Source organism: Canis lupus, chromosome 6 (genome assembly GCF_003254725.2).
Source record: "Canis lupus dingo isolate Sandy chromosome 6, ASM325472v2, whole genome shotgun sequence".
NCBI lineage: Eukaryota > Metazoa > Chordata > Mammalia > Carnivora > Canidae > Canis > Canis lupus.
In genome coordinates this window covers 58,718,263-58,746,025 of record NC_064248.1, presented here as the reverse complement: position 1 = coordinate 58,746,025, position 27,763 = coordinate 58,718,263, and the positions used below count along the sequence as shown (strand labels likewise).

Sequence of the window (27,763 nt, the reverse complement as noted above, 5' to 3'; positions counted from 1 at the left end):
GACAATTTGAATTAATGGAAAGGTATATGTTCTTAGCACAGAATACGAAGAGACCCAGCCCCACAAATTATTTTATGAATTAAAAGCAATATTAATAAAATTCCAATCTGATTTTTCAAGAAATTTGATAAACTCATACCAAAATTTATATGACAAGTGCTCACTTGTGGTGGTGGGGAATAGAATGCATAAAGGGATAAAAGGAAAGAAAGAGATGGAGGGGGCAGAAGAGCAAGGGAAGGAGGAAGGAAGGGGTATTGCAGGAATGATAATATATTATGCACTGAGGAATATGGATAATTCAACTTTATGCCCTTGAGATTAACCTCTCCCTACCACACTCACACGCACACATACATACCCCCCCCCACTATATGAACTGATTTATTCAAATATTCTTTATAGAATATATGTCAAGTGCTCCATTTCAATCTCATCCTTTTTTTCAGTTGTAAACTTCCAAATCTCCGTGCAAACATTTCTGTTGTATTTCGCAAGCTGGCAATTTCTTTCTTTTTTTTTTTTTACAAGATAGAAATTTCTTAACTCTAAATTTCATAAGCAGAATCATTAGCTGTAAGATTTCTCATCCTTTTGTTTCAGAAGCAAAAATTTAGCTGGAAGAATAACTTCTAAGTATTATAAACTCCATAAGGGGGATCCCTGGGTGGCGCAGCAGTTTGGCGCCTGCCTTTGGCCCAGGGTGCGATCCTGGAGACCCAGGATCGAATCCCACATCGGGCTCCCAGTGCATGGAGCCTGCTTCTCCCTCTGTCTGTGTCTCTGTCTCTGTCTCTGTCTCTCTCTTTCTCTGTGACTATCATAAATAAATAAAAATTAAAAAAAAAAAAAAACTCCATAAGGCCATACCTCATATCAGATTTATCCTATATACCCAGGATCAAGAGTAGTATCGGGCAGGTGTAGGTGTAAGTGCTCAGCAGCATTTGTTCTGTGGAATGAAGAGGTGAGTGAGCAAGGAAGAGTAGATGAGGCCATTTTTGCCATGTGCTAAGTAAGGAACAGTGAGCTTCTAACAGCTACGGAAAAGGGCCAAAACCTTTGAATCACAGAGAGAATATATCCATTTGTGAGTATCTCTCACACCATAACTTAAGAGACTGCGGCCAGTACAAGAGAGAGAAATCCACAACCCCTGTCTGTGGCCTGGTGGGAGGTATGCTGAGCCTATAGGTGAGAAGATTGGCTGGGATGTGAGAGTAGAGAGCAGATACTTGAAAGGCTGCCATGTGGAAAGTTGAAATGACTTAAACTTAGTTCACATGTCCCAGAACATCAAATAGAACCGATAACACGAGTTTTAGGAAAGAAGGTTTTGGGTCAGTATAAACCCAGACTCTCAAAAAGTCAAGAACTTTCTGAAAATGTCATGTGAAGTAGTGAGTTTTCTCTCTTCAGAGATGCCCTTCTAGAAGTGAATGGCCCAGGAATCCATGTGTCATACAAACAATGTTCCTTTGTTCTCCATGTGTAATAAATAGTCTAAGCAGTGAGGTCAGAGTGATAAAAAAAAAGACAAGTCCCTGATAAAAAAAAAAAAACAATTTAAAATATAACATTCAATATAAGTGCTTTGTGAAAAGTAAAGCCATGTAAGGGGAGAGAGCGACAAGTGTCCTACTCTAAGTAGGGTGGTCAAGGAAGTTCTCTCTGAAAAGGTGACATTTGAATAGAATTAAAGGAACTGGTAGAGGAAGAGATGTGAGTATCTAGAGGCAGAGAATGCCAGCAAAGAAAACCCAAGAGGATAGGGTGCCAGGTCCAAAGGGAGCACAAGGAGTGTGGCCCCTTGCAGTTTTTCTTGTTTACATCCTCTTCGTCAGGCTTGACATTAGTACTAACCTAAATTGAGCATCACCACTAGTGCCCTGGAGCACGGTGCTCCCACAAATATCAGAGGTCTTAGATTTAAGCTTTCAGATTTAAGTCTGACTCATGAGAGTTAAGACAAAGAATTTAATTCTGTAGGGTTCAGAACCTAGGACCATATGAACTGCTAAAGCAGTTAGCGTGACCCTTTGTTGACACTTGAGACAGAGTGTGTTGCAGAAAATGTCAAGAGCATGTCTCATTGCTCCCACAAGTACTGACGTTACTAAGAGGCAGGATGCACGTCTGATTCATCTTTGTGCCCACCTGCATGTCTTAGACTTAACACGCACTCAAGAAATATGTTGAGTGGATGCATTAATATGCTTCAGCAGCTCTAAGAGTTCAGTGTTTGTCTTTTTTTTTTTTTTAAAGTTTTTTTATTTATTTATGATAGTCACACAGAGAGAGAGAGAGAGAGAGGGGCGCAGAGACATAGGCAGAGGGAGAAGCAGGCTCCATGCACCAGGAGCCCGATGTGGGATTTGATCCCAGGTCTCCAGGATCGCGCTCTGGGCCAAAGGCAGGCGCTAAACCGCTGCGCCACCCAGGGATCCCCAGTGTCTGTCTTAATAAAAACACTTATATGAACATGCAGCTTAAAACTGAATCATAAATTGAGGGAGGAAAGCTTTGTGTGGGTAACTGATGAGCTAATAAAAATGAGATCTTCCCCCAAAAGTAGAAAAGGCAGCCAATGGCAAATAATCTTCCTTTAGTAGTGTCAGAGATTAAACACACTTCTAGAACTGGGTAAGCATGGGGGAAGCATCATTCTTAGGATAATTAGCATAAGCCCAGTGACAAAGAAGTGAGATAGGCCCTATGTTTAGCAACAGACTTGGGGAAAAAAAAATCCTTTGAGAATGTATTGCAATAATGTGCTAGGGAGAGACCAACACACCCTGACTTATATATGGTTATGTGCCGTCGTGTGCTAGAAAACTAGAGCCAAAATTTGTATAGAAAAAATTCCATACTCTTCTTATAGCAAAGAAACTTCCAGAAATTGAGACACCTCAGCAGAGCAAGTTATAGAAGCAGTTGGGTGAGACCAGTAGAATATATTTTACAGAACTGAAATTATGTTATGTTTTGGCCATATGTGGTTGTTTTATAATAAAATTGTAACTGACAGCCATGGTAAAAACCAGGTCTTTCTTATCCAGACAGTTGCCCATTTATTCAGATGTTGTGCAGAGAAGTATAGTGCCAGCATCCCAAAGTAAACCATATTATGGGCAATGATTAAGTTCTATAACAGTATTAATACTTGACTTTGTACCCAGGGGTTGGATTTTATGAGCTTTCCTAAGAGTCTATAAACCCCATGTTGTTTTGTGGGAAAATGGTTTCTTCATTCTAAACAACCAATTTTCAAATGGACTTTTGCGGGCTTTTTTAATGTTCATTATCTCTTTAGTATATTTTAGTTTTGCAGGGATTTTTAAAAATTAACTTGAAATTTAATACTTCTTGAGTAGTGGTGATACGTTCATAATATTGGTTTATTCTATTCTCTGAAGTTTGTGGTCCTATACCAATTAAATTTCTTAAAAAATAAAAATACCAGAATTTCAGAAGTGTCAGAGAATTTAGAGGTGATTTAGTACAAGTTCCCATCCAATATAGAAATAAAAATTAAAGTACAGTATTTATTGAATGTTGACCAGGTGACCAGGACTAAGTTAAGTATTATAGGGAAAACAAAATAATTAAGGCTTTATCTCTGCCCCAAAGGAGCTTAAGGAATAATTGGAGAGGCAAAGTTACGTATTCATTCATCATACCATTTTATTTTATATGCTATGTTACATGCTAAGTTCTGACAACACAAAACTTGGTCTTGCCTATGAAGATGTTTACACTGTTGTAAATATAAATGTTCATATACACCCTTCTAAAATGCAAGATAATTGCTCCAGTGTGTATGTGTGTGTGTGTGTGTATCCATGCGTGTGTGTTCATATTTCAATGACCATTTATTGCAATGACTACAAAGGAGGAAGAACAGTTAAGACTATGTGGGGAAATCAAGTTTGTCAATATTTTTTATACAATTTAAATTATATTCCTAAGAGAAGAAAGTTTATGGTGTGTTACGAACAATAAGATTTGTAAAGCAAAATAAAATTTAATGTATATGCACTTGGAAGATTCTAGCAAATAAAGACTCTTAGGGTTTTTTTGATGTAACAGCACTTTTTCTTCCTAAAGAATAAAGGCTTTTAAATATTCATAGTGACTTTTCATCATGTAATGGCAAGTTCTAAAGATTAGGTTTCCTAAGAAGTAAACTATGCTAACTGGCAATATTGGGGGCAGCTATTTTAAAATTAAGCTGATGTCTCCCTCCTCAAAGTATATTAGCCCTTTTTTTTTTTTTCCCCTCCTCAAAGTATATTAGTCCTTAAGAGCTGGGGTGATTCTTTGCACAGATGCCTAAAGCTAAGGCTCTGAAACTTTAAGTTCAAAATGTTAGCTTATGTTTTGGGATGTTGATGTTAACTTTTAAAATGTAGATGCTGTGGTGATATGTGGAATTGTTGAATCACTATATTATACACCTGAGATTAATAGAACATTGTATGTTAACTGGAATTAAAATAAAAACTTAGTTTAAGGGACAGCTGGGTGGCTAGCTGGGTGAGTGACTGGCTCTTGGTTTCGGCTTAGGTCATGATCTCAGGGTTGTGGGATCGAGTCCTGCATCAGGGCTGCTCACTTAACTCAGACTCTACTTGGGATTCTCTCTCTCCTCTCCCTCAGCCCTCCCCTGCTTGTATGTGCTCTCTCTCTCAAATAAATAAATAAATAAATCTTTAAAAAATAAAATAATTTTCTAAAAGAGGAAGAAAAAAATAAAATGTAGGTGCTAGATCATTGGACTCAAAAATGCTTAATGCATGATGAGAAAATGTAGAGATCTTCTGGATCTCTTCTGACTCACTTTTGTGCATGATTGTATTGGTTAGTCACTTAATTTTATATTTTTAGAAATTCTGCACCATCAACCACAAGTCTTTTGTCTAATAAACAGGCCATCAATTACATCATCATTTTACCTTGTAAGAAACCTCATATGCTTACTGGAGATGCAAAACCTGGGTTGATTTTTATAATTTCAACTACATCAAGTAAATTCAAAGAGAAAAATTAAATCCTTCCTCCAAACTTCAAACAGAAAACATGAACTCTTTCATAGATTTTTAGGTAAAACACATTGCTTTTCTGAGTCTCAGTCTTATTAAATGAGCAGGATAGGCATCATTTCCTTTTTACAGTTTATTGTGAAAAAAGTGGTGGTAAAATAGAAATGTATTCTTTTTAGTCTCTTTAACGATAGACTTCAAATGTCTTCATATGGTGCATTTCCTTAAAGCCCTAAGTGTGATTAGTCAGGTTCTCTGGTAAACAGGTTGAGAAAGGTCTAAGATAAAGGACCAAATGCTCAGTTCTTCCTTCTCCCAGAGGGCCTTACAAGACCTGGGTAGAGGACAAAACCAGGCAAAAGAATATTTGATGAAAGCTCAGCTCTGGCCCCAAAGTCACTCTGTCCATCTCCTGGTGAGCTAAGCCAGACATCAGGTAAGTCACAAGGCCTTCCTTTGCCTAAGCACTGAAGGCTGTGTGATCTGGACAAGAAGGGGATGGGGGCACCTCAAGAAGCTGGCTTATCCTCTTTCCCTGCACTTTAATCTCTGCCTACCCAGAGTGAGAAAGGGGACACTCAGGCAAGGAAGAGACCGAGGGGAAAGGGAGAGTGGGGGAGGGGAAGAGGAGATTGCTAATTCACCCTAAAGCCAGGGGGAGAGCTTGTGTGAGCCATCCTCCCCAGGCCCTCCTAGGACATGGTCCATTTCCAAGAGAAAGGCAGCTCCAGACCCATCATATCACACCAGCTTCAAGATAGAAAAGAGACTTCAAAGTGGTGACTCCTGAGGGAAGCTCTAATGAGAGAGGCCTGACAAACTAATCTTGAGAGCTCCTGCCACTTGAACCCAGAGCCTTCACACCTTATGAGCACCTGGGTTCACCACTTTTCCTTTAATGCTACCATTAGCGCTATTTCTTCTAGAGAGAAGGAAGGGGGAACAAAGAAGAGTCCTGGGTTCTGCCCAGGGTTCAACCATCTAGACGAGTCAGAGAAAGATCTGTAACTGAAATTGACCCTATGTGGTAAAAGACCTGTTTGCCTGGAATGTGTGGAAACTTTCTTATACAAATTCATGATATTTCTGGAGTCCAGATAGGTTAGCCTCCAAAGAGCATGAGGATGTCCTACCATCCAACGAACCTAAGTGACTAAGAATTGCCCTGAGTCTTGCCTTACCTGCAAGCCTTCTGCAGTGTCTCAACAGGTACAGGTATTCTCTCTTAGAGACGTACTAGCTTTTCCTTCACGTAAGATTGACCACAGCCTTGGTTTCATTCTTTGGCTTGCTGAGTGCTGTAGCAATTTATTCTTTGATTATTAGAGTAAATTTCTAAAATTAATCATTTTTTTAAAAAATCCTTTCGGTACAGTTTTTTGTTTGCATGTTTGTGTGCTTGCCTTGTTTAGAATTATGCATCTTTGTGGGGCTTGTACATGGTCTAGCTAGTCCAGAGGAGCTATGTTCCTCTTTGGACGCCACCAATTTCTTTCATCTTACTCCCGTTCACAGATTTATCGGTGAACTGCAGGATGTCCAGGGATAAGTCAGTTGAGTACAGAACAAGATTTTAGTGCCTGGAAATTGCTTCAAAAAGAGCTTTCCCTTCATTATTTCAAGAGCATAATTATAAATATTTTAAATTCCTTAGGCAACTGAAACAAACTGTCTCTATTATGAATCATTAGCTGTCGGTTCCTAATGTTTAACCATAGTTTTTTTATATCCACTAAATTTTCTCACATGGTTTTTGACTTTGAAATGCTTTCCACTTAAATCTTAAATTGCCATGAATCAAATAATTCACTAGTCCACTTGGCTTATGGAAAAATGCCATGAAGCAAAATGAAAACAGTTTTGAATCAGTTCCACTGCCTTATTTAAAATTTCTTTTCTTCTAATTCCTTTTGTGTCCTGGAGCAGCTGGCCTCCAAAGGAGAAGAAAACACAATGTAGATAATGCTAAGTTACAGGAAATGAGAGCATCCTTGATGTCTGGAAAGCCTCAAGCTAACCAGAGGTTAAAAAAATTAACATTTGGGGTGCCTGGGTGGCTCAGTCAGTTAAGTGACCAATTCTGGATTTCGCCTTGGGTCATGATCTCAGGATGGTGAGATCAAACCTTTAGTTGGGTCTCGCACTGACTCTGGAGCCTGCTTAGGATTCTCTCTCCCTCTCCCTCTGCACCCCCGCCTCGCCCCCACACACAGACATGTACTCACAAACGCATGCAGGTGCGCACTCTAAAAATGAATAATTATAAAATAACATTTATAGTGTGTGTAGTCATCCTTACCCTCGAAAAGTCAGTGTGTTTGTATTTACAGTGATAGAGGAATCACCTTTATTAAGGGAAGTGTCAAATGTAGACATGATCCTAAAGCAGATGTGCTGGTTTCCTTTTAATTTAGGAATAAATAGATGGTGCCTAAGAGTAAGCACTAAGCTCGGGCTTTAGGAATCAGTAGGCAGACATCACTGGGCAATTTGGAAGATGTGTGTGAAACGAATTGGTTCATCTCAGAGGAAGGTAGCGAGAAGCCAAATATTTCCAGATGTTCACTGGCATCTGATTTTATAAAATTGTGCACTTGCCATTGTTGTGGTTTGCTTCCCTGGGTGGGAAAATGTGTTTGTTTATCCACCTCATATTTATTGCAAAGCTATTTCCTGCCGGGCAGGGTTAGTAGGATGAGGCCACTTTTAAAAAGCTTCCTGGTCTAGGAGGTAAAATGATGAGCAATGATGCCGTGTTTCCTTAGGTGCTGTGATAGGGGGCACACCAGGGCTTAAAAGACTGTTGCAGTTCTGCTTCGCCTTAATCCTCCTCCTGTATAGTAATGACTTGGGAAACTATGCTGTAACTTTTTCAGTGTTTAATTCTTCTACCAGACTAACGGCATTTTATTCTCTCAAGCACAGAGATTTCTGATAATGCTTAACTCTAGAAGATGTGCTTGATGCCTGGGTTTTAGTCATGTACAGATGACTCTCTTTTTTACTCTCTGGCTATACCCTTCCTCCGTACACAGTATGTTCCCTGTCCATCATATAAGTTTGGGTTTGTTTGTTTGTTTGTTTGTTTTTGGATATTGTATTTACTTATTTGACAGAGAGAGAACAAGCAGTGGGGAGGGGCAGAGGGAGAAGCAGACTCCCCGCTGAGCAGGGAGCCAGATGTGGGGGCTCAGTCACAGGACCCTGGGATCACGACCTGAGCTGAAGGCAGATGTTTAACCGACTGAGCCCCCCAGGCGCCCCCATCATGTAAGTTTTAAGCACCATCCTTTAGGAGAAGTCAGGCGCCATGCATGTGGCAGTCAGGGAACCCCACACCCTCGCAGCCTGTGTTCCCACTTCCCCTTGAGACAGGCGCTGGCTTGTGCTGATGAGAGGGATGCTGTGTGTGGTGCTTGGGGATGTCTGTGTTTGTGCTCCAGTGGTCCCTGCCCCCCAATCCGCGCACACTGGCCTCGGAGAACAGCAACACGTGTGAATCAGACATTTGCTGAGAATGAAAGCATTTAGATGGTCACCCCCTTTAAAACCACCTTTCTACCTTTTTCAGTTCTTTTTCTTTCTTATCAAGATTTGTTTGTACTTAAGGTATTTCCGGGGGTTAGCCCTGAAACAACTCTGCATTTTCGGAATGAATCCTGTCACTGCTGGAGGCAAATGCTGTCTCTTGAGAGTAGGTGCTTTATCTTCTAGCACCTTGTTTCTGGGAGAGTGAGTTCGTTCATTAACTGATAACTTAGAGACATGAAAATTAACTTCCTTCCCTTGCATCTCTATCCCTCCTCCCAGGAGAAATGAGTGTACCTCAGAGAGGAAGAGCCACACTCGATCTCTGGCATCTTTTCTCTTGCTCTTCCCAAGTGTAGCCCTGTGTCCCTGCCTCTGGAACCTTGAGGTTCTGACCTTACCCTCCCATAACCTATTCAAGCCAGTAGCTTCAGAGTCTAAATGAAGGTGCTCCAACCCCAAGAAGCCTCCCCTGCCCACTCTAAGCTTGGTAACTCAACTTACCACACCCTTCACTTGGCGTTTATAGTGCCTTGTGTGCTCCCCTGTTTGGCTTTTCTTATGGCTCTTTGTGTCTCTCCAGTAGAGTTGGAAGTGCTTTTAGAACAGCAACCCTTGGTTATGCCTCCTTGATTTTCCTACGATGCTTAGCATAGAGTAAGATATTCAAGAAGTTTTAGTTGATAAAATGAATACTACTCTATCCTTAGTATCTCTGAACAAGCCCTGGGGGATAGGTTTTTAGGATCTGTTTCTTGCTAGGTCATTCTTGGGTTTGGAGAGATTCTTTTGATCTTCAGATTGGGGGCAAATCTGGATGGTTAGCTGCAGGGAGGATAGAACCCTTTGGAATCAGCTGTTATGTGAATCTGTGGGGTGGAAGAGGATAAGGTTAATCACCTTTATATTGGCCCATCTACCTTTTTGTACCTGCTGTCTACCTGTTTGTAACTAGGCCATAACCAAGTGCAAGCACAATCTCTTTAGGGACACCTGGGTGGCTCAGTGGTTGAGCGTCTGCCTTTGGCTCAGCTCATGATCCTGGGGTCCTGGGATCGAGTCCTCCATTGGGCTCCCTGCATGGAGCCTGCTTCTCCCTCTGCCTGTGTCTCTGCCTTTCTCTGTGTGTCTCTCATGAATAAATAAATAAAATCTTAAAAAAAAAAAAAGAAATAAAAAAGCACGATCTCTTTAAAGGATCAACCACAATCTAAAGAATGTGCTTGGATCACAAGTTAGCATATTGGAATGACACCTGCCATTTTATCATATGCAGCAAATTTTCTCACTTTTTTCAGTTATAATATAGTCATAACTATGACTCAAAGTCTAAACTAAGAAATAATTTTGGTGTTCTAATATATAGAAAAAGAGTAATGGACTTAATTGTTGAGGAGGTGAGAAAATACGTATCTCATATGCTGTTGTTGGGAGATGTATAAAGACATTCAGCCTTTTTTTTGTTGGGGAGAGGAATTTGGCATGACAGGTGTATCTTGTTTGGCACTACCCAAGTGATGCTGATTCTTCATAATGTTCATCCTGAGACTAAATTTTTATAATAAAATACACACACTCACACATTCTTCTGGAAAAGATACCAAAGCAAGTGTTAATACTTCAAAACACTCCCTCTGCTCAATGTACATAGCCATGATAAAGCATAAAAAGAGATTTTTAAAATGCATACATGGACTCAAAAACAGGACAGGAATGGAAAATGAGTGGGGCCAAAGCAACTGCCGGCTGTTAGCCAAAAGCAGGCAGTAGCAGCCAGGGGCTCAGTTCCTGCCAGTAAGGGGAGCTAAAAATGCACAAAACAAGATAAGAGCCTGGTCACTGTTGGAAGCCAAAGGGCCCCCGCTCCTGAAAGGAAGCTGAAAAGAATGACAAGTAACTGGATGGTGGGCTGGTGCTTCTGAGGAAATCGTGCCTTCTAAGCAGGAGCTAAGCCAGCCCGCCTGCTCTTTCCCACCCGGATCTGTGAGACCCTGACATAGGGCTGGAACAGCAGGATACCACGATAAGGGCCAGTGGGAGGCTGGGGGGGCTGGGGGTTGGGTGCAGGAAACCACAAGAGTGCACTAGGGATGGTGGGAGACAATCTCCATCTCAGAACCAGCCTACCCCCCAGAGCACAGGAAGAGAACAATGCTGAGAAGGCTCTCAACAAAATTTGCCCGTTGGAACACTGATTCACTTGAGTGAAACTGCATTTTGAAACATATAATGAAGTTCAAATAAATATACATACAGTGGTCAAAGAGATAAGGATAGGATATTTAAAAATGGATAGATATGACAAGAGAGCAAGTGGATATAAAACATTTGGATGGGGGATCCCTGGGTGGCGCAGCGCTTTGGCGCCTGCCTTTGGCCCAGGGCGCGATCCTGGAGACCCGGGATCGAGTCCCACGTCGGGCTCCCGGTGCATGGAGCCTGCTTCTCCCTCTGCCTGTGTCTCTGCCTCTCTCTCTCTCTCTCTGTGTGACTATCATAAATAAATAAAAATTAAAAAAAAACAAACATTTGGATGGTTGAGTGGCTCAGTGGTTGAGAATCTACCTTTGGCTCAGATCATGATCCCAGGGTCCTGGGATCGAGTCCTACTCTCTGCCTATGTCTCTGCCTCTTTCTCTTTGTCTGTCATGAATAACATCTTTTAAAAAAATTTAGAAACTTTGGAAATAAAAAAGTCACTGAATTTAAAAATATGAAAAATAAGACTATGCTCAGCTGCAAAAGAAGTAATGAATTAGGTAAGAGTCCCAGAGCCAAGCACAGAGAGAGGTGAGGATTAGAAAGCACACATACACCCGTGGGTGATCGATTGAGAGGCTCTAACGTATGTCTAATAGGAATTACAGGAAGAAAAATGGAAGAAATGATGGAGCAAGTGTGGAGGCAATATTTAAAGAAATTTTGCTGAATGTTCCAAAATTAAATAAAGTTGAGTCCTTAGTTACAGATACTGAGCAGGATTAATCTACATCCATTCAAAATTACAGTGAAATTGTAGAAGATCTGGGATTAAAGACAAAATCTTGAGAGCTTCCATAGAGAAAGATAGATTGCCTACTAGAGGACAAACTCGAGGTGACAGCAGGCTTCCCAGCAGTGAAAATAGAGGCCAGAGGAAGACAGGATAGTATTCTAAAATGCTGAAGGGAAATGGCTGTCAACAGCGGATTTTATAACTTTCTAAACTATTATTCAAGATAGAAAGCAATAGAAACGTGTTCAGATGCACAAGGGATATGAGCTTCCTATCCACAAACCCTTGGTAAAAGAATTATTAGGGATATACTTCAACCAAAAGGAAAATGAACCCAGAGAAAAGATGCAGGAAGTAAGAAAACTGGTGAGGGCATGATTTGCTAAATCTATAAATAAGCTCAACCAACTGTACGTCTTTATTTCTTTTTTTTTTTTTTTAATGTGTGTTTCAGAGAAGAAAACTACAACAAACCCCAAGAACAACAAAATGAGATGGTTAGTGGGTAGTTCAAACATGCTTGGAGCAGGGTAACAATGCTGAAAACTTTAAACGCCTGTGTTTTAAGAAATTATAGGTAGCCTCTTTCTAGACGTTACTAACCAAGTGAGGCGGGGTGGGAGATAGGAGGTGTGGAAAATGTTATCAGTGCAGCAGAAGGCAGGAAGAAGGAAGGAAAAGGATATATTAAAAAAATACAGAAATCCACACACCAGTAAATATCCAAATATGAGTGAACAAAATAATGTAATAGATTAAATTCACTGTAAAAAGAAAGAGATGATTAGTTTGGATTTTTAAAAAATTCATAAAAGAGACACCTAATGAGGCACCTGGGTGGCTCAGTGGTTGAGAATCTGCCTTTGGCCCAGGTCATGATCCCAGGGTTCTGGGATCAAGTCCTGCATCGGGCTCCCCACAGGGAAGCCTGCTTCTCCCTCTGCCTATGTCTCAGACTCTCTCTGTGTCTCTCATGAATAAATAAATAAAATCTTTTAAAAAGAGAGACCTAAAAAATAAAACAAGATTGTAGACAAGGATGCAAAATAGATGAAAGAACAATATATTCTTTTTAAAAAACTGGTGAGGTACTTAATATTAGGTGTCATTTAGTCCTGCCATCTTCAGGAATATACTCTTTATCAAAACAAGATATATCTTTGAGTTTTAAAACCTGCATAAATGCCTGTAATCATCATCACAAACAGGATACCGAAGAATCTCAGTACCCCGAGGAATTCCCTGGTGCCAAATCTTTGCAGAGAATCCCTGACAACCACCCATCTGTTCTCCGTCCCCTGTGGTAGAATGCTGTGTAAAGTCAGACGGCTTGCAATTTTTTGACACTCACATTGGTTTCAATAGAAAAATGCCCTAAATGCATGTCATCATTGGGATGTTTTTAGTAAATTATAGCATATCCACAACTATGAATTCTATGGTCCTTAAAATGAAGTAGAGCCCTATGTGCCAACGTGTTAAGGTCTTCAGGACATAGAATGAGAGGGAAAAGCTCAGGAAAGAGTCACATGGAAGATTCCATGTGTTTTTATGTCCTGTTTATGAAAATGCACAGGTGACAGACCTGGAAGAGTGTGCTCCAGACCTACCAGGGCTTACTAAGGAATGGCACAAGGGAGGGAAGGAAGAAACGAGGACTCTACCATCTGTGTTAAAAAAAAAAAAAAAAGTTTGTGCTAGCAAATAATAAAAATACTTGGGCATAACTTAACACCAGTGTCCAAAATCTATGTGAGGAAAGCTGTAAGACACTCTTGAAAGGCATAAAATTGGATGGGAACAAATGGAAACACACCGCGGGAGAGGAAGGATCAATGCCGTAAAGACATTAGTTCTTCTTAAACTAGTTTATAAATGTAATGTAATTCCAACAAAAATACCACCAAGGTGGGTTGTTGGGTTTTTCCCCGCCTCCCCTTTTGGATCTAGATGAGTTGATTATAAAATTCATTGTGAAAGGCAAGCAAGAGTTTTTTGAACAGTTACCACACTGATTCCTGATTAGTTGTCTTTCCCCTGTGCTTGACCTTGAAGGGCTCCTTGTTCTTGGTATCCCTAAAACCTACTGTCTGACGTACAGTGGATAGGCCAGCGTGGTTGACTTCTCCTGACGCACACGACTACAGCTCTCTCGGCCTACTGCTCCGGTCAATGTCATCTCTATCTCTGGCATGTAAGCGATAAGCTGGCACTTAACTTAGGTTGCTCTGTCTTTGTTATTTCAAGCAGCTTCTCTGAAGCTAAGTGGTTTGGTTTTGTTCTGTTTTGTTTTAACCTCAGCTCTTTGGTGTCTCTTTCATGCAAATGTGATGCTTTTTCAACTTGGTATACCCCAGGTGGGTTCTGCTTTTCACTGCGTCCTTGGCGCTTTTCTGGAAATCGTCTAAATGAAGTAGATCTTATTTTTACATTATAATAGTGGATGTTAGAATTCTGACAAAGTACTGAGAATCAAATAACTATCATCAAAGCCATATTATGCAATCAAAGATGTAGGCATGACCATTAATGATTTAAAATAATGAAAACTAGGGTTAAAAGTTTCTAATTTTGAATTGATTGTGTGAGGCGTATTTCACTTAAAAATGCATCTCCTTGCTTATATAAATTCGACAATTATGCTCTTAAATAGTTGATTTCTTTTCCTAGATCTGAGCAGCACTTCAGGCATAGTTTGCCTGGGTTGTTACCTTTATTTAGGGAGCTCGAATTTTTGCTTTCTTTGTCTCAAAAATGCACTGAGCTCCATATTTTCCCCCTATAAACAGCTGTTATGTTGTCTTGAAATAATTTACAAGTGAGAATTTATGAATGCAAATTTTACTGAGCCCATTTCTGCAATCCCTTAAACCCTTGGGTTTCTTTTCCAGAAACATTGCCTAGATATTATCACAGTGATGGGATGATTTGGCATGTATATTTTTATTCCTCCGGGGCATTGAACTGTAAGGCCTTAAGGAGCATTTTATATGCTTGTCACCTAGACATCAGTTGCTCCTGAAGATCTAGAACATGATGGATCAAATTCCAGTCTGTGGCCCTATGGCCGTCTCCAAGGTCTAGGGACTCCTGGAAGGATTTGGTTCTTTTTTTTTTTTTTTTAAGGTTTTATTTATTTATTCATGAGAGACATACAGAGAGAGAAAGGGACAGAGACACAGGCAGAGGGAAAAGCAGGCTCCATGCAGGGAGCCTGACGTGGGACTCGATCCCAGGACTCCAGGATCACACCCTGGGCTGAAGGCCCGCACTAAACCACTGAGCCACCCGGGCTGCCCAAAGATTTGGTTCTTATGGTCCTTGTTCCTGCTTCCATGGAAATGGTTTGGATTATAGATTTTTACTATCCCAGGCAAATTCTCCCTGTCTGTACAATTTTGATCCCAGCAGGAAATTTTGTTCCTTTTTGTTGTGATTTTTCTGAAATTTACTCATAAAAGCTGTGTGTGTGTGTGTGTGTGTGTGTGTGTGTCTGTCTGTCTGTCTGTCTGTCTCTGTGTCTGTGTGTGTGTCTTGGGTCTACGTAGCAGATTTTACCAAAGTTTTGGGCAAGACTAAAAGATACTTATATCTCAAAATAGAAATAATGACTATATATTCCAGCCTCCTAACATGTTGCCTGACCTATTTTCTTTGATTCTGGCCCCTCTGCTCTGCTGACTCACCTCCTCCCACCTCCAGGCCTGTTCATCCCAATATAGAGGAGGGTCAACCATCTTCGTTGCCATGGCTTCACCTGACCTTTGCTGTCACTGACTCACCTTATTCTGTATCCTACCCCTCCCGGCTCCCAAACCAAGTTAGACATTTTCCTTAACACAGATGATTTTTTTATTCAAGAATTATCCTCATATCTGCCTCGAGGATAGTAACTTTCTCACTTTGTTGTATTTTGGATTGGATTCTCTTGTTTGTCCTGCTTTTTCTATTTTTTTCCTCTCCCTGACCCCATGTCCCTCCCCATCCAGTCTATCCCTTTTCCTGCCCAAACACACATCTAGCACCTACTCCCAAACCCTTTTCCTCCAAAGGCATTCTGAGGCTTGCCTCTGTATGAAAAGGGTGAAATTCCTCTACATTGTTGATGCATTGTGGTATGTGTGTGTGTGTGTGTGTGTGTGTGTGTGTGTGTGTATGTGTGTGTGTGAGAGAGAGGGAGAGAGAGAGAGAGAGAGAGAGAGAGAGCTGGTGGTGAGCAGAAGGGGGGCTTCCTCCCTGCTCACCCCCCAGGCAGACCAGCAGCCTGGAACCCTGATAGTCCTTTGAAATTCGTGTTGCAGCCTTTCTGTAAGGCTTGTTTGGTGCTCTAACCTTTAAATTACCGGATAAAGTTAAAGAGAAGTGAGGTATATAGGTTAACTAACAAATTTCTCAAAAAAGCAGGAAAGATGAAACAAAAAAGATTTCAAGTTCTTACGAGCTGCTGCTTCTTACAAAGATACCACAGAATACCTGAGCTGTTTGTTGTGGTTCTTGCTGCTGTTTTAGGGAGCCTGGCTGCCTTATTTTTGTCTGTCTTTCCCTTTTTTACTGTCCCTTTGAGAATGCAGATCCTTCTCCCAGTTGTCAAGGCTGCAATGCTCAGAAGCACCCTGTGTGTTGAACGTGCGGGGCCACTTCCTGCCTCCACCCTGTGGCCATCTCACGCTCAAACCCTCCCGTCTGCTCTTGCAGGTGGACTCCTTACCTGCGCTGTTCCTTTTCTTAGACCTGAATTAGGCGACCTGCCTGCGTCCCCACTCTCTGGGAATTCTCCTCTGAGCTGTGTCTCTGCTGGAGTCTTCTGTTTTTAAAAAAGAAAAAAAGGGGGCACCCAGGTGGCTCAGGGGCTGAGCATCTGCCTTCCACCCAGGGCGTGATCCTGGAGACCCGGGATCGAGTCCCATGTGGGGCTCCTTGCACGGAGCCTGCGTCTCCCTCTGCCTGTGTCTCTGCCTCTCTCTCGTGTCTCTCATGAATAAATAAATAAAATATTTTTAAAAAATAAAAATGAAAAAAATTTTAAAAAGGATTGTATTTATTTATTTGAGAGAAAAGAAGAGGAGAGAGCACAGAGGCAGAGGACGAGCAGACTCCCTGATGAACTGGGAGCCCCCATGCGAGGCTCCACCCCAGGATCCCAGATCAGGGCCTGAGCTGAAGGCAGAGGCTTAACCGACTGAGCCACCCAGGTGCCCCTGCTAGAATCTTCTTAGGAAATGTTCTCTCAGCAGCAGGAGCACCTATTGTTTATAGGAACTGAATTCCAGCGTTTTTTCTACTCTGTGCTCACTTCTGATTAGTTAACAGCTGCTGGAACCGTCCTTCTCCTCCTGGGCTTTAAGTGAGCACGTTTAAAAAATTCTGTCTTCGTGAAGACCGAAGGGGAAATCTGGCATCAGGAGACTGAGAGGAACTGAGGGAGATCAGCTCTGTCCCCCTCCCCTGCGCTGGGCTGTTCTCTGAAGCCCTCCTCGCAGAAGCCTGGTGAAATGAGAAGCCGCGTGCAGTGGTAGGAGGACAGAAGTCAGGTTCATATTCCTGTGCTACCGGGACGCCTGGGTGGCCCAGTGGTTGAGCATCTGCCTTCAGCTCAGGTCGTGATCCTGGGGTCCTGAGATCGAGTCCCGCATTGGGCTCCCCAGGTCTCTGTGTCTCCCATGAATAAATGAATAAAATCATTAAAAATAATAATAGTATAAATCAAAAAATAACTTCCCGCACTACCATTTCCTGGCTATGTGAACTTGGACACGTTATACACATTCTCTGAACCTGAGTTGGTCTTTTCCTTTTGCAGAATGGGGAGAACGGCAGGTGCTAGCCAGGCAGGTTCCTTTGTGCGGAATATAAAAAGGTACCCCCACCTTGTGACCATAGACAGCCGCAAGAGGATGGGGCTTCCATCCCGCCGCGGGGAGTACAGCAGGACTTCAGCGCACCCCTGCCCCTTGCTTGGCACCCGTGTGCAGCACATAACCTGAAGCCCCAGAAAGGCAAGCTCCAGACGTCTGTCGTCTTCCACCATTAGGAGCAAGCTGGGGAGGTGCAGGCCGGGCCGCAGGCCAGGGCGTCTGCCCGGGTGCTTGGCAGGGAGTTAGCACTTGAAGAAGGTGCCTGGCTGCCTTTTTACCTTCTAACTGATTTTCCTTGCACAAACCAATTCTTCTGTGTTTTCGTCACAACGCTGAAGATGCCACCTTAACACCAGCTCACAGGTGTCACTCTTGGCAAAGGTGCTCAGGGAGGCGCTCCCTTCCCCTGCTCATCTCCAGCCCCTACCTTCTGCTTACTTTGCAGACTTGTTGGAGCATTAAAGGAGACCGTGAATGGGAAAACATCCAGAACATGACCCCAGACACTGAATTGCTTACTTCTCTTTCTCCTGTATTCCTTCAGGGTAGTCTGGCATTTGTCTAGACTTCCTCCTGCTATTTTCTATTCCAGGGGTTTCCGAGGTAGAGTCCTTGACACCCCCTCCACCAGAAATGCAAAGGATGCTGCGTTGAGATGTGAGATAAAAATGAAAACTTTTAGTTAGACAGGCACACCTCATTTTATTGCACTTCCCTTTATTGCACGTTGCAGATGCTGTGTTTTTCACATATGGAAGATTTCTGACAATGCTGCATCGAGCAAGTCTATTGACTCAATTTTTCCAACAGCATTTGTTTCATGTCTCAGTGTCACATTTGGGTGATTCTTGCAATGTTTGAAACCTCTTCATTAGTATTATATTTGCTATGGTGATCTGTGACTAGTGATTATGACCTGCTGAAAGCACAGATGACGGTGTACATTTTTTTTGACACTTTTGCCCTCTTAATAGACTATAGTCTAATGTAAATGTAACTTTTCTCTGCACTGGAAAACAAGTCAAGTATCATTTGACTTGCTGTGTTGCAATATCTGCTTTATTGTGGTCCTCTGGAACTGAACCTGCAATATCTTCAAGGTATGCCTGTATTTATTTTAAGCTTCAAGGGAAAGGAATTATGCTTTTCTAATATTTCACATATGGATTGACAATACTTTATGGATGTAATTATGAATAAGACATACATATACTGAGTGGGCACGCTCAGCATTTTTTCTCTGACATAGGTAAGTGATAAAAACACTTGAAGACCACTGCTCTGTTCTCACATCTCTGTAATCACTGATTCTATAAATGCAGTCACGTGTGTGATTTCTTGTTGCTTCTTCTGATTGACATAGTAAGTAATTGCTCCCTGCTTTATCTTCCAGGACAGAGCGTTTATAACTGTTTTATAGTTATAAACTCTTTTATAGTGAGATTTCCTTTCTTCCCCTAACCTCATTTCTTTCATTGTTATTTGCGTACAGTATTGAAGAAGTGAGCTCTTTTCCTAGGGCATAATTTGCATAAGGAAATTTGTTACTTATGATAAAGTCAGATTGGGATCTTTTTGGTTTAATTCTAGAAATGCAGTAAAATAAAATAGGAAAATGAGCTCTGGGTCCAGGTGGCCTGAGCAAGATGGCATTAGCTAGTAACTTAACCTTTCTGGGCCTTGGTCTCCTCATCTATGAAATGGGAGTAATAAGAGTACCTGCCTCATCAGATTCAGGTGACAATTAAAAGGATGAATACCCGTGATATTTTTAGGATAGGGTCAGTTGCATATTAAACATAGTAGAAGTTTTCTGTTGTCAGCGGTATAATCACTATCCTTACCTTTGCCCCCAGGATGGGCAACACACCAGACATATGCAATTCAGAACTGGAAGTTCCAGTGTTGGTTCTGGGTTCATTCATTTTTCTCAGCAGACACATGCTGGTGGTCTCCTTTGCATTGGGCACTCTGCTCCATGTTGGTTGCTCCATTCCATTGTCAGACCTTGTACTTCTGTCTGCTGGGCTGTATCTCTCCGGTCACCAACTTGTGATCACATTCCCCTGCCACAGTGGCCCACTTTGCAATGGATTCAATTTCTGCTTCTATAATCGATATAAAGGACTTTGCTATTTGTTAGCAAAATCGCTAAATGTTTTGTTGTTGCTGAATCACTGAAAGCTATGGATTTCCAGCCATTTGACATTTTAAGGTACAAGTAGATTTTCCCTGCATTATTGATTCCACATGTTACTGCTGTCAATTCCTTGGCTATTATTTTCCCTCTGAACTGTTTGTTTATTGTTCCTAGGGACAGTTTTTCCAGGTTGTTCAAAGAGTATTTGGCCTCATACTCCTTCATCTTTAAAAAGGATGCACTCTCAGGGTTCCTGGGTGGCCCAACAGGTCACGGGTATATGCCTTCAGCTCAGGTCATGATCCCAGAGACCTGGGATCGAGCCCTGCATTGGGCTCCTTGGTCAGTGGGGAGCCTGCTTCTCCCTCTCTCTCTTTGCTGCTCCCCCTGCTTGTGCTCTCATGCTTGCTCTCTCTCAAATGAATAAATAAAATCTTAAAAAAAATAAAATAAAAAGGATGCATTCTCTCTTACCAAAAAAGCAGTGTTGTGAGACTATTGAACATTCTTAGGATTTACTGGGTGGTTGTTGTTGTTGTTGTTTTCGACAAATTGAGATATTGCTGGAAGGATAAAAGTTTTCAATGTAACATTTTGTGTGAAAAGCCAGCAAGTTGAAACCTAATTATTTTACTATGGAGCAGAGAGATGAAATGGTTTTTATAAAAGCTTAGTGAATTCCCATTTTATGAAGGCCATTTGGATCCATCTATGCATGCAGTCCAGGATATGGGCAGAAAGTAAAGGGGAAATGATAAAGACAGGAATTTCTTCCAACATTTCCTGCTGCCAATCCTGTTAATTCTCATATGCAAGCCCATCTAATCTTGGGAGCCGTCCAATTCAAGATCGAGTCTGATAAGGGGATGTACTTCCCAGACCAATGACTGATTCTCCCAGGCTCCAGTGAAAGAAGAAATGCAAAATTTTAAAATACATGAGCGTTCCTCAAATATTTATTTTGTTGTGAGTTCTTCTGTGGCCTAGAAAACTGCTGTGTTTTATGTCATAACTTACACATGATGAGCAAAGTCAGATATTTCTTTTTCCCAGCACATGGGCAGGGAATAAAATCTCGGTGCTGGAATCGAACGTTGCATTCTCCAGGCAAAGGAAATGGACATTTATTGGATGTTATGGCTGCTTTCTTCACACTAATGACATTATCATAGCTCTTTGAATAATATAATTTGAAAATATTACTTCTGTGTTTCAGGTCATGCAAGACAAGATAATCTGCCTTCCGAAAAGAGTTCAACCTTCTCAGAATCACTCTTCCGTTTCAAATGTCTCTCAAGCAGTTGCCAGCACCACCCCGCTGCCTCCCCCTAAACCATCTCCTACCAACCCCGCCACCGTGGAAATGAAAGGACTAAAGACAGATTTGGATCTTCAGCAGTACAGTTTCATAAACCAGATGTGTTATGAGCGAGCCCTCCACTGGTATGCCAAGTATTTCCCTTACCTTGTCCTCATCCATACCCTGGTCTTCATGCTCTGCAGCAACTTTTGGTTCAAATTCCCTGGCTCCAGCTCCAAAATAGAACATTTCATCTCCATCCTGGGCAAGTGTTTTGACTCTCCATGGACCACCCGGGCTTTATCAGAAGTGTCTGGGGAGGACTCAGAAGAGAAGGACAACAGGAAGAACAACATGAGCAGGTCCAACACCATCCAGTCTGGCCCAGAAGGCAGCCTGGTCAACTCTCAGTCCCTAAAGTCAATTCCCGAGAAGTTCGTGGTTGACAAATCCACTGCAGGAGCTCTGGATAAGAAGGAAGGGGAGCAAGCAAAGGCCTTGTTTGAGAAGGTAAAGAAGTTCAGGCTGCACGTAGAAGAAGGCGATATACTGTACGCTATGTATGTTCGCCAGACTGTCCTTAAGGTCATAAAATTCCTCATCATCATTGCCTATAATAGCGCCCTGGTCTCCAAGGTTCAGTTTACGGTGGACTGTAATGTCGACATTCAGGACATGACTGGATATAAGAACTTTTCTTGTAACCACACCATGGCACACTTGTTCTCCAAACTGTCCTTCTGCTACCTGTGTTTCGTAAGTATCTACGGATTGACGTGCCTTTATACCTTATATTGGCTGTTCTACCGTTCTCTACGGGAATACTCTTTCGAGTATGTCCGGCAGGAGACTGGAATTGATGATATTCCAGACGTGAAAAATGACTTTGCTTTTATGCTTCATATGATAGATCAGTACGACCCACTGTATTCCAAGAGATTTGCGGTGTTCCTGTCGGAAGTGAGCGAGAACAAATTAAAACAGCTGAACTTAAATAACGAGTGGACTCCCGACAAACTGAGGCAGAAGCTACAGACGAACGCCCACAACCGGCTGGAACTGCCTCTGATCATGCTCTCTGGCCTTCCAGACACAGTTTTTGAGATCACGGAGTTGCAGTCTCTCAAGCTTGAAATCATCAAGAACGTGATGATACCCGCCACCATCGCGCAGCTGGACAATCTCCAGGAGCTCTCGCTGCACCAGTGCTCTGTCAAGATCCACAGCGCAGCCCTCTCTTTCCTGAAGGAAAACCTCAAGGTCTTGAGCGTCAAGTTTGATGATATGAGGGAGCTGCCCCCCTGGATGTATGGGCTCCGGAATCTGGAAGAGCTCTATCTGGTTGGCTCTCTAAGTCATGATATTTCCAGAAATGTCACTCTTGAGTCTCTGCGGGATCTCAAAAGCCTTAAAATCCTCTCAATCAAAAGCAACGTTTCCAAAATCCCCCAGGCAGTGGTGGACGTTTCCAGCCACCTCCAGAAGATGTGCATACATAACGACGGCACCAAGCTGGTGATGCTCAACAACTTAAAGAAGATGACCAATCTGACAGAGCTGGAGCTGGTCCACTGCGACCTGGAACGCATTCCCCACGCCGTGTTCAGCCTGCTGAGCCTCCAGGAACTGGACCTCAAAGAGAATAACCTGAAATCTATAGAAGAAATCGTTAGCTTCCAGCACTTGAGGAAGTTGACAGTGCTAAAACTGTGGCACAACAGCATCACCTACATCCCAGAGCATATAAAGAAACTCACCAGCCTGGAGCGCCTGGCCTTCAGCCACAACAAAATAGAGGTGCTGCCCTCCCATCTCTTCCTATGCAACAAAATCCGATACTTGGACTTGTCCTACAATGACATTCGGTTCATCCCACCGGAGGTCGGAGTCCTACAGAGTTTACAGTATTTTTCCATCACGTGTAACAAAGTGGAGAGCCTTCCAGATGAACTCTATTTCTGCAAGAAACTTAAAACCCTGAAGATTGGGAAAAACAGCCTATCGGTACTCTCACCGAAAATTGGAAACTTATTATTTCTTTCCTATTTAGACGTGAAGGGCAATCACTTTGAAATCCTCCCTCCCGAACTGGGCGACTGCCGGGCCCTGAAGCGAGCCGGGCTCGTGGTGGAGGATGCTCTGTTTGAAACTCTGCCTTCCGACGTCCGGGAGCAAATGAAAGCAGAATAACTGATTTTTTGCTTTAAAGCTTGACCGAAACGCGCTTCTACCAAATACAGTATAAATAACTAGGTAGTCTTGATGCCTTTCCTATTTTATTTTATTTTTTTCCTCTTTCACACAAAAGAAAATGTACACAAGATTGAGTAAGGAGTGTGTATTTTTTAATAAAAATTTAATTGTATTTTTTCAACATTAATATTTTAAAGTTTTATTTGTCCTGGAACCTGATGTATCTATTATTGTTTTCTACTGACAGAAACAGATGGTTCCATCTGTTTGTTTGTTTTTTGTCATTTCACTCTTATGGAAGGGAGGGAATCTTGAGTTGCATGCTTTTTGGTATTTTTGAAAGAGATATTTTGCCAATGCCATTTTTAGCTTGTTTACACCTGTACAGGGTCCTTACTTTTGTTTTCATCATGTATGCGCCAAGGAGTCTGTGCTAGTTCTTGTAATACCAGCTGCCTTCTGCATTGGCCAAGTCCTTCATCCTACAGAACACTCCTCTCTGGAGTGTAAATTCACATAAGTGCATTGTCACAGACTGTTGTTTTTAAAATTACTCTTCATCTCCAACAGAACCCTGAATTGTGTTATTTCATATACCTGACAGTCAATGTGATATTGTTAGGCTAGGATTTCATAAGTGGGTGAAAACAATGATCTTCCATGGCTGACTGATCTGAATTGGTCATTTATAATCTAACTTGCATTTCCACCAACATTTCAAAGATATCATTTTAAAAACAAAATACAGAGGCTCCCCTCCCCCCACCTTTAATATTGCTATGTAGTACTGGTGAACAACCTTAGAGAAGCTAGATTTATTTTAATTAAAATAGGTAATTAAATTAAAAATCAGAATCAGAAGCCTGGTTTTTAAGTAATTTAATTATCTTTGATATCTTGATATGTGGGTACATCAGAGAGAAAGAAAATTCACTGCTTAAGCGCTCTCTGAAAGAGCTGGTGTGCTGTACTCAAGTGCACTGGGTGCTCCGGCCAGGGTGGGGTGGCCATCTATTCAGATTTTCCCTGTTATGCAGAATAATCCACATCTATGAAATGGATCTTCCAAAATCCTGCCCTTGCTACGGATGCTAGTGATGTGAGCACAGGACATCTGCTTTTTGGCTTAAAATAAGCATCTCATCTAAAATGGTTCTGTGACTTTTTTCAAAAGGGGTGAATAAATTGCTAAGTGGATGCCACTTAGAAATCATTTTTGTCTGATGGTCAGCAGAGCTTTTATTTATCTTCGTATTTAAGCCAACGTAGTATATGCATCTTGGGCAAAATCTGCTACTGATTCTTAAGCTGTGTAGAACAGGAAAATGAAAACACTATTTGTGCCCTCAACCCGTGACCAGTATTACGGATCATAGGAATATTGTTTTATGTGATAAATTCACACTGACTGTTTTCGGAACTCTAGTCTGATCTCAGAGAGTTTTGTGACTTAACAATGAAAGAAAATAGAAAGATGATTTGGGGTTTCAAAATACTGCTTTTAAATTTTGCTCCTTGATCCTGGTGATTTTGCGCAGTGCTGCTTGGAGTCATAGACAGAGTCATATACAGAACTACTCAGCAGATACATGTACCTCAGTCACGTTTGAAATGCTATGAGATGTCGTGGAGTGAAGGATTTGGGAAAGAGATGCTTTCATTTGTTTAGTAATGAAATCATGTAATCCAGATTGCTTTATTGTTTCTGCTCTATGTCAAAGTGTTGGAACAGTGATTTTGTATAACTTATTTCCCACCTAGAATTGAAATGATATGTTTAAGGTAGTCACATGGCTATGTTTCTTATAGGAGACAATATTCAATTCCAGAATATGGTTAGGATCTTGATTATGAATAATGGGTTGTATTTAGAAACACAGCCCTCTTTGTTTTAAACAAAGAAACAAAAGACTTGGAAGATTCTCCATGGCTGATCATGACAGAAATACCCTGTTGAAAGGTAAGCTTAAATAACTACTGTTACAACACTGGGTGCACTATTTTTCTGGATAAAATTTATAGTTATTTTCTATATCACCCTTTGAAAGGGATCTATTCAGGTTAAAAATCATATTTATGCTGAAGTCTTTATCTGGTATTAATTCATGTCACAGGGGTTCATAACCAAAGTGACTAGTAGTTTTATCACTTGTAAAATTTGTTCACAATTCCAAAAGACTCTGATTTGTTTTCTTAATGATTTCACAGGCTGACCCCTAACCTAAATTCTAAATAACATCCAGTAAATCAGTATTGTTCTATGACTTTATGTTTTAACTAATAAGGAAAACTCATAGATGTTTCTATTAGATTTTATAAAAATTCAAAAGTCTCCAATTCCATCTTGAGTCTCAATTTTCTGACTCTGGCCCTTTTCAATATTACAAGTTTTTGTTCACATTTATAAGCAAAAAGTATTCAATTACATTTAGCCTTTAAATGGGAAACTCAGGTAAATGAACTGCTGACTTTTCTAAAGTCCTTTAATGGATCAACTCAGTGTAAAAGGGGTATTTACCTATTCCCTTTCTGTATTTTACAAGTGCTCTTGCTAAAAAGGAACAACTAGCTCTATTTCTCCAATCTCTGTAGGATTCATGAGAAGCTGCTTATGTAAATATAAAAGCACCACATGTACTCATATCTCCTATGGCTGCTTGAGGCCCATGATGGGTATGCTTTTGGGTCAGTTTTAATGGTTAAGTATAGAACAGGTCTCCAGTGATGGTCTGGTTGAAGCAGAGCATATAATTATACCCCAGTGGAACTCACCTAAGACCACACCTCAGAAAACTAATTATGTATGAGGTTTTTGCTTTGTTTTGTTTTTAACACAACACTTTAATATATGTGTTCTTGATACAGTGAGACAACTGTAAATTTTTCTTGTCGTTCACCCACCTTTTCCCTGCCATTACATTTCCCATGTAGCTACTGCAAAGACTTCCAGCAATTTACATGGCATCCTGTTCAGCAGCACTGTATTTTCAGAAAGGCCTGGAAAATATGCCTGCAATGAGTATTTTGTTCATTCAGAGGTGCCTCTTTATCTGCCTCTCAAGCTGTCTTCTTAGAGAGGATCTTAAACAACCTGGAATCTTTCTCGGGTTACTTGGGGTGAGGAAAGTCCAAGTTCTTGCAATATGCTGTCTTATGATTTCTGAGACAAAGAAAGAGAAGACAGATTCTTTGTGTCTCTTCTTACCATTTCCCCCAAGAGGAGTTTTGCTATTGTTTGTTTTTCTAGTTCTATTGTTTTTAAAAAGTCCATTTTTAAGTAGTTTATTCGACTCTCTAATTTCTTACCAAATCCCTGATTAAGAGTCATGCTATATTTACTTAAACAGTGAACACTCATGATCCATCTTTATGAATGAAAATGGTCAGCAGTACTTAGCAGTGAATGGATAAGATAAATTTTAATATAATTTCCACTTGTGTTCTCCCATTAATTCTGAATGTGATAATGCTAGCCAAGCAGTTCACATTTTTGGTAGGGTCTCAAGAACTCACAGTAGGTTCCTGTAGTGACCCTAAGTAAGACAAGTGAACAAAACAGCCCAGTTACGAGTGAGGGAAATGCTACCATTGATTTATCAGATTTAGTGCTCGCTTTGGCAGCACATGTACTAAAATTGATTTATCAGATTTAGGCCTCAGCGACATGCTTCTAGGACAATTTCATACCAGCCTTTCAAACTAGGTGTCCACTCTTACTGCCTCTTCCCAGAGCCATGTACTGACACAGGTAATATCCTTAAGTTCATTCTGGGGAGAGGGAAGAGTGTCCTCTGGCCCAGGGATTTTTTTTTTTTTTTTTAATCAGAAGACCCTGAAAAGGGGTACTTTGAACAACTTAACCTGTTGGCCATGTTAAGTAATGGTTCCTATGCATGGTTTTAAACGTAGGTACAGATTTGCTCTCTGCTGAATACTGTTTCCTCCCCGACCTGACTGCCTCTCCAATGAGTATTTTTACTGGAGTTGAAACTCAATGCCTTATGTGCTCACTTAGTTGTTTCTTTTTCTGCTACTTATTTTCTCTCACTGTCTGTCCAGATTGTGTCAAATGCTGGTAAAACCTCTAAGACTGTCAAGAAAATGCTTGAGAGTCGATTCATCAAAGCGCAAATTCCTGACAAAATGTCTTCATGTTATTTGGCTATGTAGCACATAGGAACAGAAAATAACGGAAATAAAGTCATTTTTGTAATTCAAAATTGAGATTCGTCCCTTATTCGATTACAGAAGTTGTGTTTATCTCTTGCATTTCTCCTGGGTTTTGCATATGCCGTTGCTAGGGCTCTCTGTACTGCGCAGGAAATAGGCAGCATGCCTTCTTTCACTTCGTGTTTAGCGAGTTTCTGCAATTGTGACTAATTATTTCCTTCCTTAATTCACTGTGCTGCTGCATCCACCTCAGGTGCCCCTGGAGTTCCATTTGAGTAATTAGTGCTTTAATATGTAGTCTGGAGTGCAGCGGCTGTGCCTTTGCCAGATCAGATTATGCAATTGCTGTCCAGCGCAGCTTTCACAAAACACTTCCACGGTAATGACTGTGGTTACTTAAAGGAATCAGGATGCTTCTGCTCAGCTAGGAAGCCTCCCCTTGTTAGCCACATACCCTTCGGGCTTATGGAAGTCCTTTTTAAGAAAACTTTATATGCCACTCACGCAGAAGAAAATAACTTTTGAAGCTAAATTGTCACT

At 41.3% G+C, this 27,763-nt stretch overlaps 1 protein-coding gene across 4 annotated transcripts in view; it reads left to right on the top strand.

The window, feature by feature from the left end:
- Nucleotides 1-27,273, top strand: part of LRRC8C (leucine rich repeat containing 8 VRAC subunit C) — an 84,674-nt gene extending 57,401 nt beyond the window's left edge. For 3 of the 4 annotated variants that reach the window (XM_025417725.3, XM_049111711.1, XM_025417726.3), the window contains one exon: nt 20,777-27,273. In XM_025417725.3, coding sequence (XP_025273510.1) covers nt 20,777-23,050 — 2,274 coding nt within the window. In that variant the 3' untranslated portion in view covers nt 23,051-27,273. Of the gene's footprint in view, nt 1-13,620; nt 13,760-20,776 lie in introns of all 4 variants that reach the window. The other variant, XM_049111712.1, reaches the window with a different exon arrangement.
- Nucleotides 27,274-27,763: the final 490 nt, after the last annotated feature.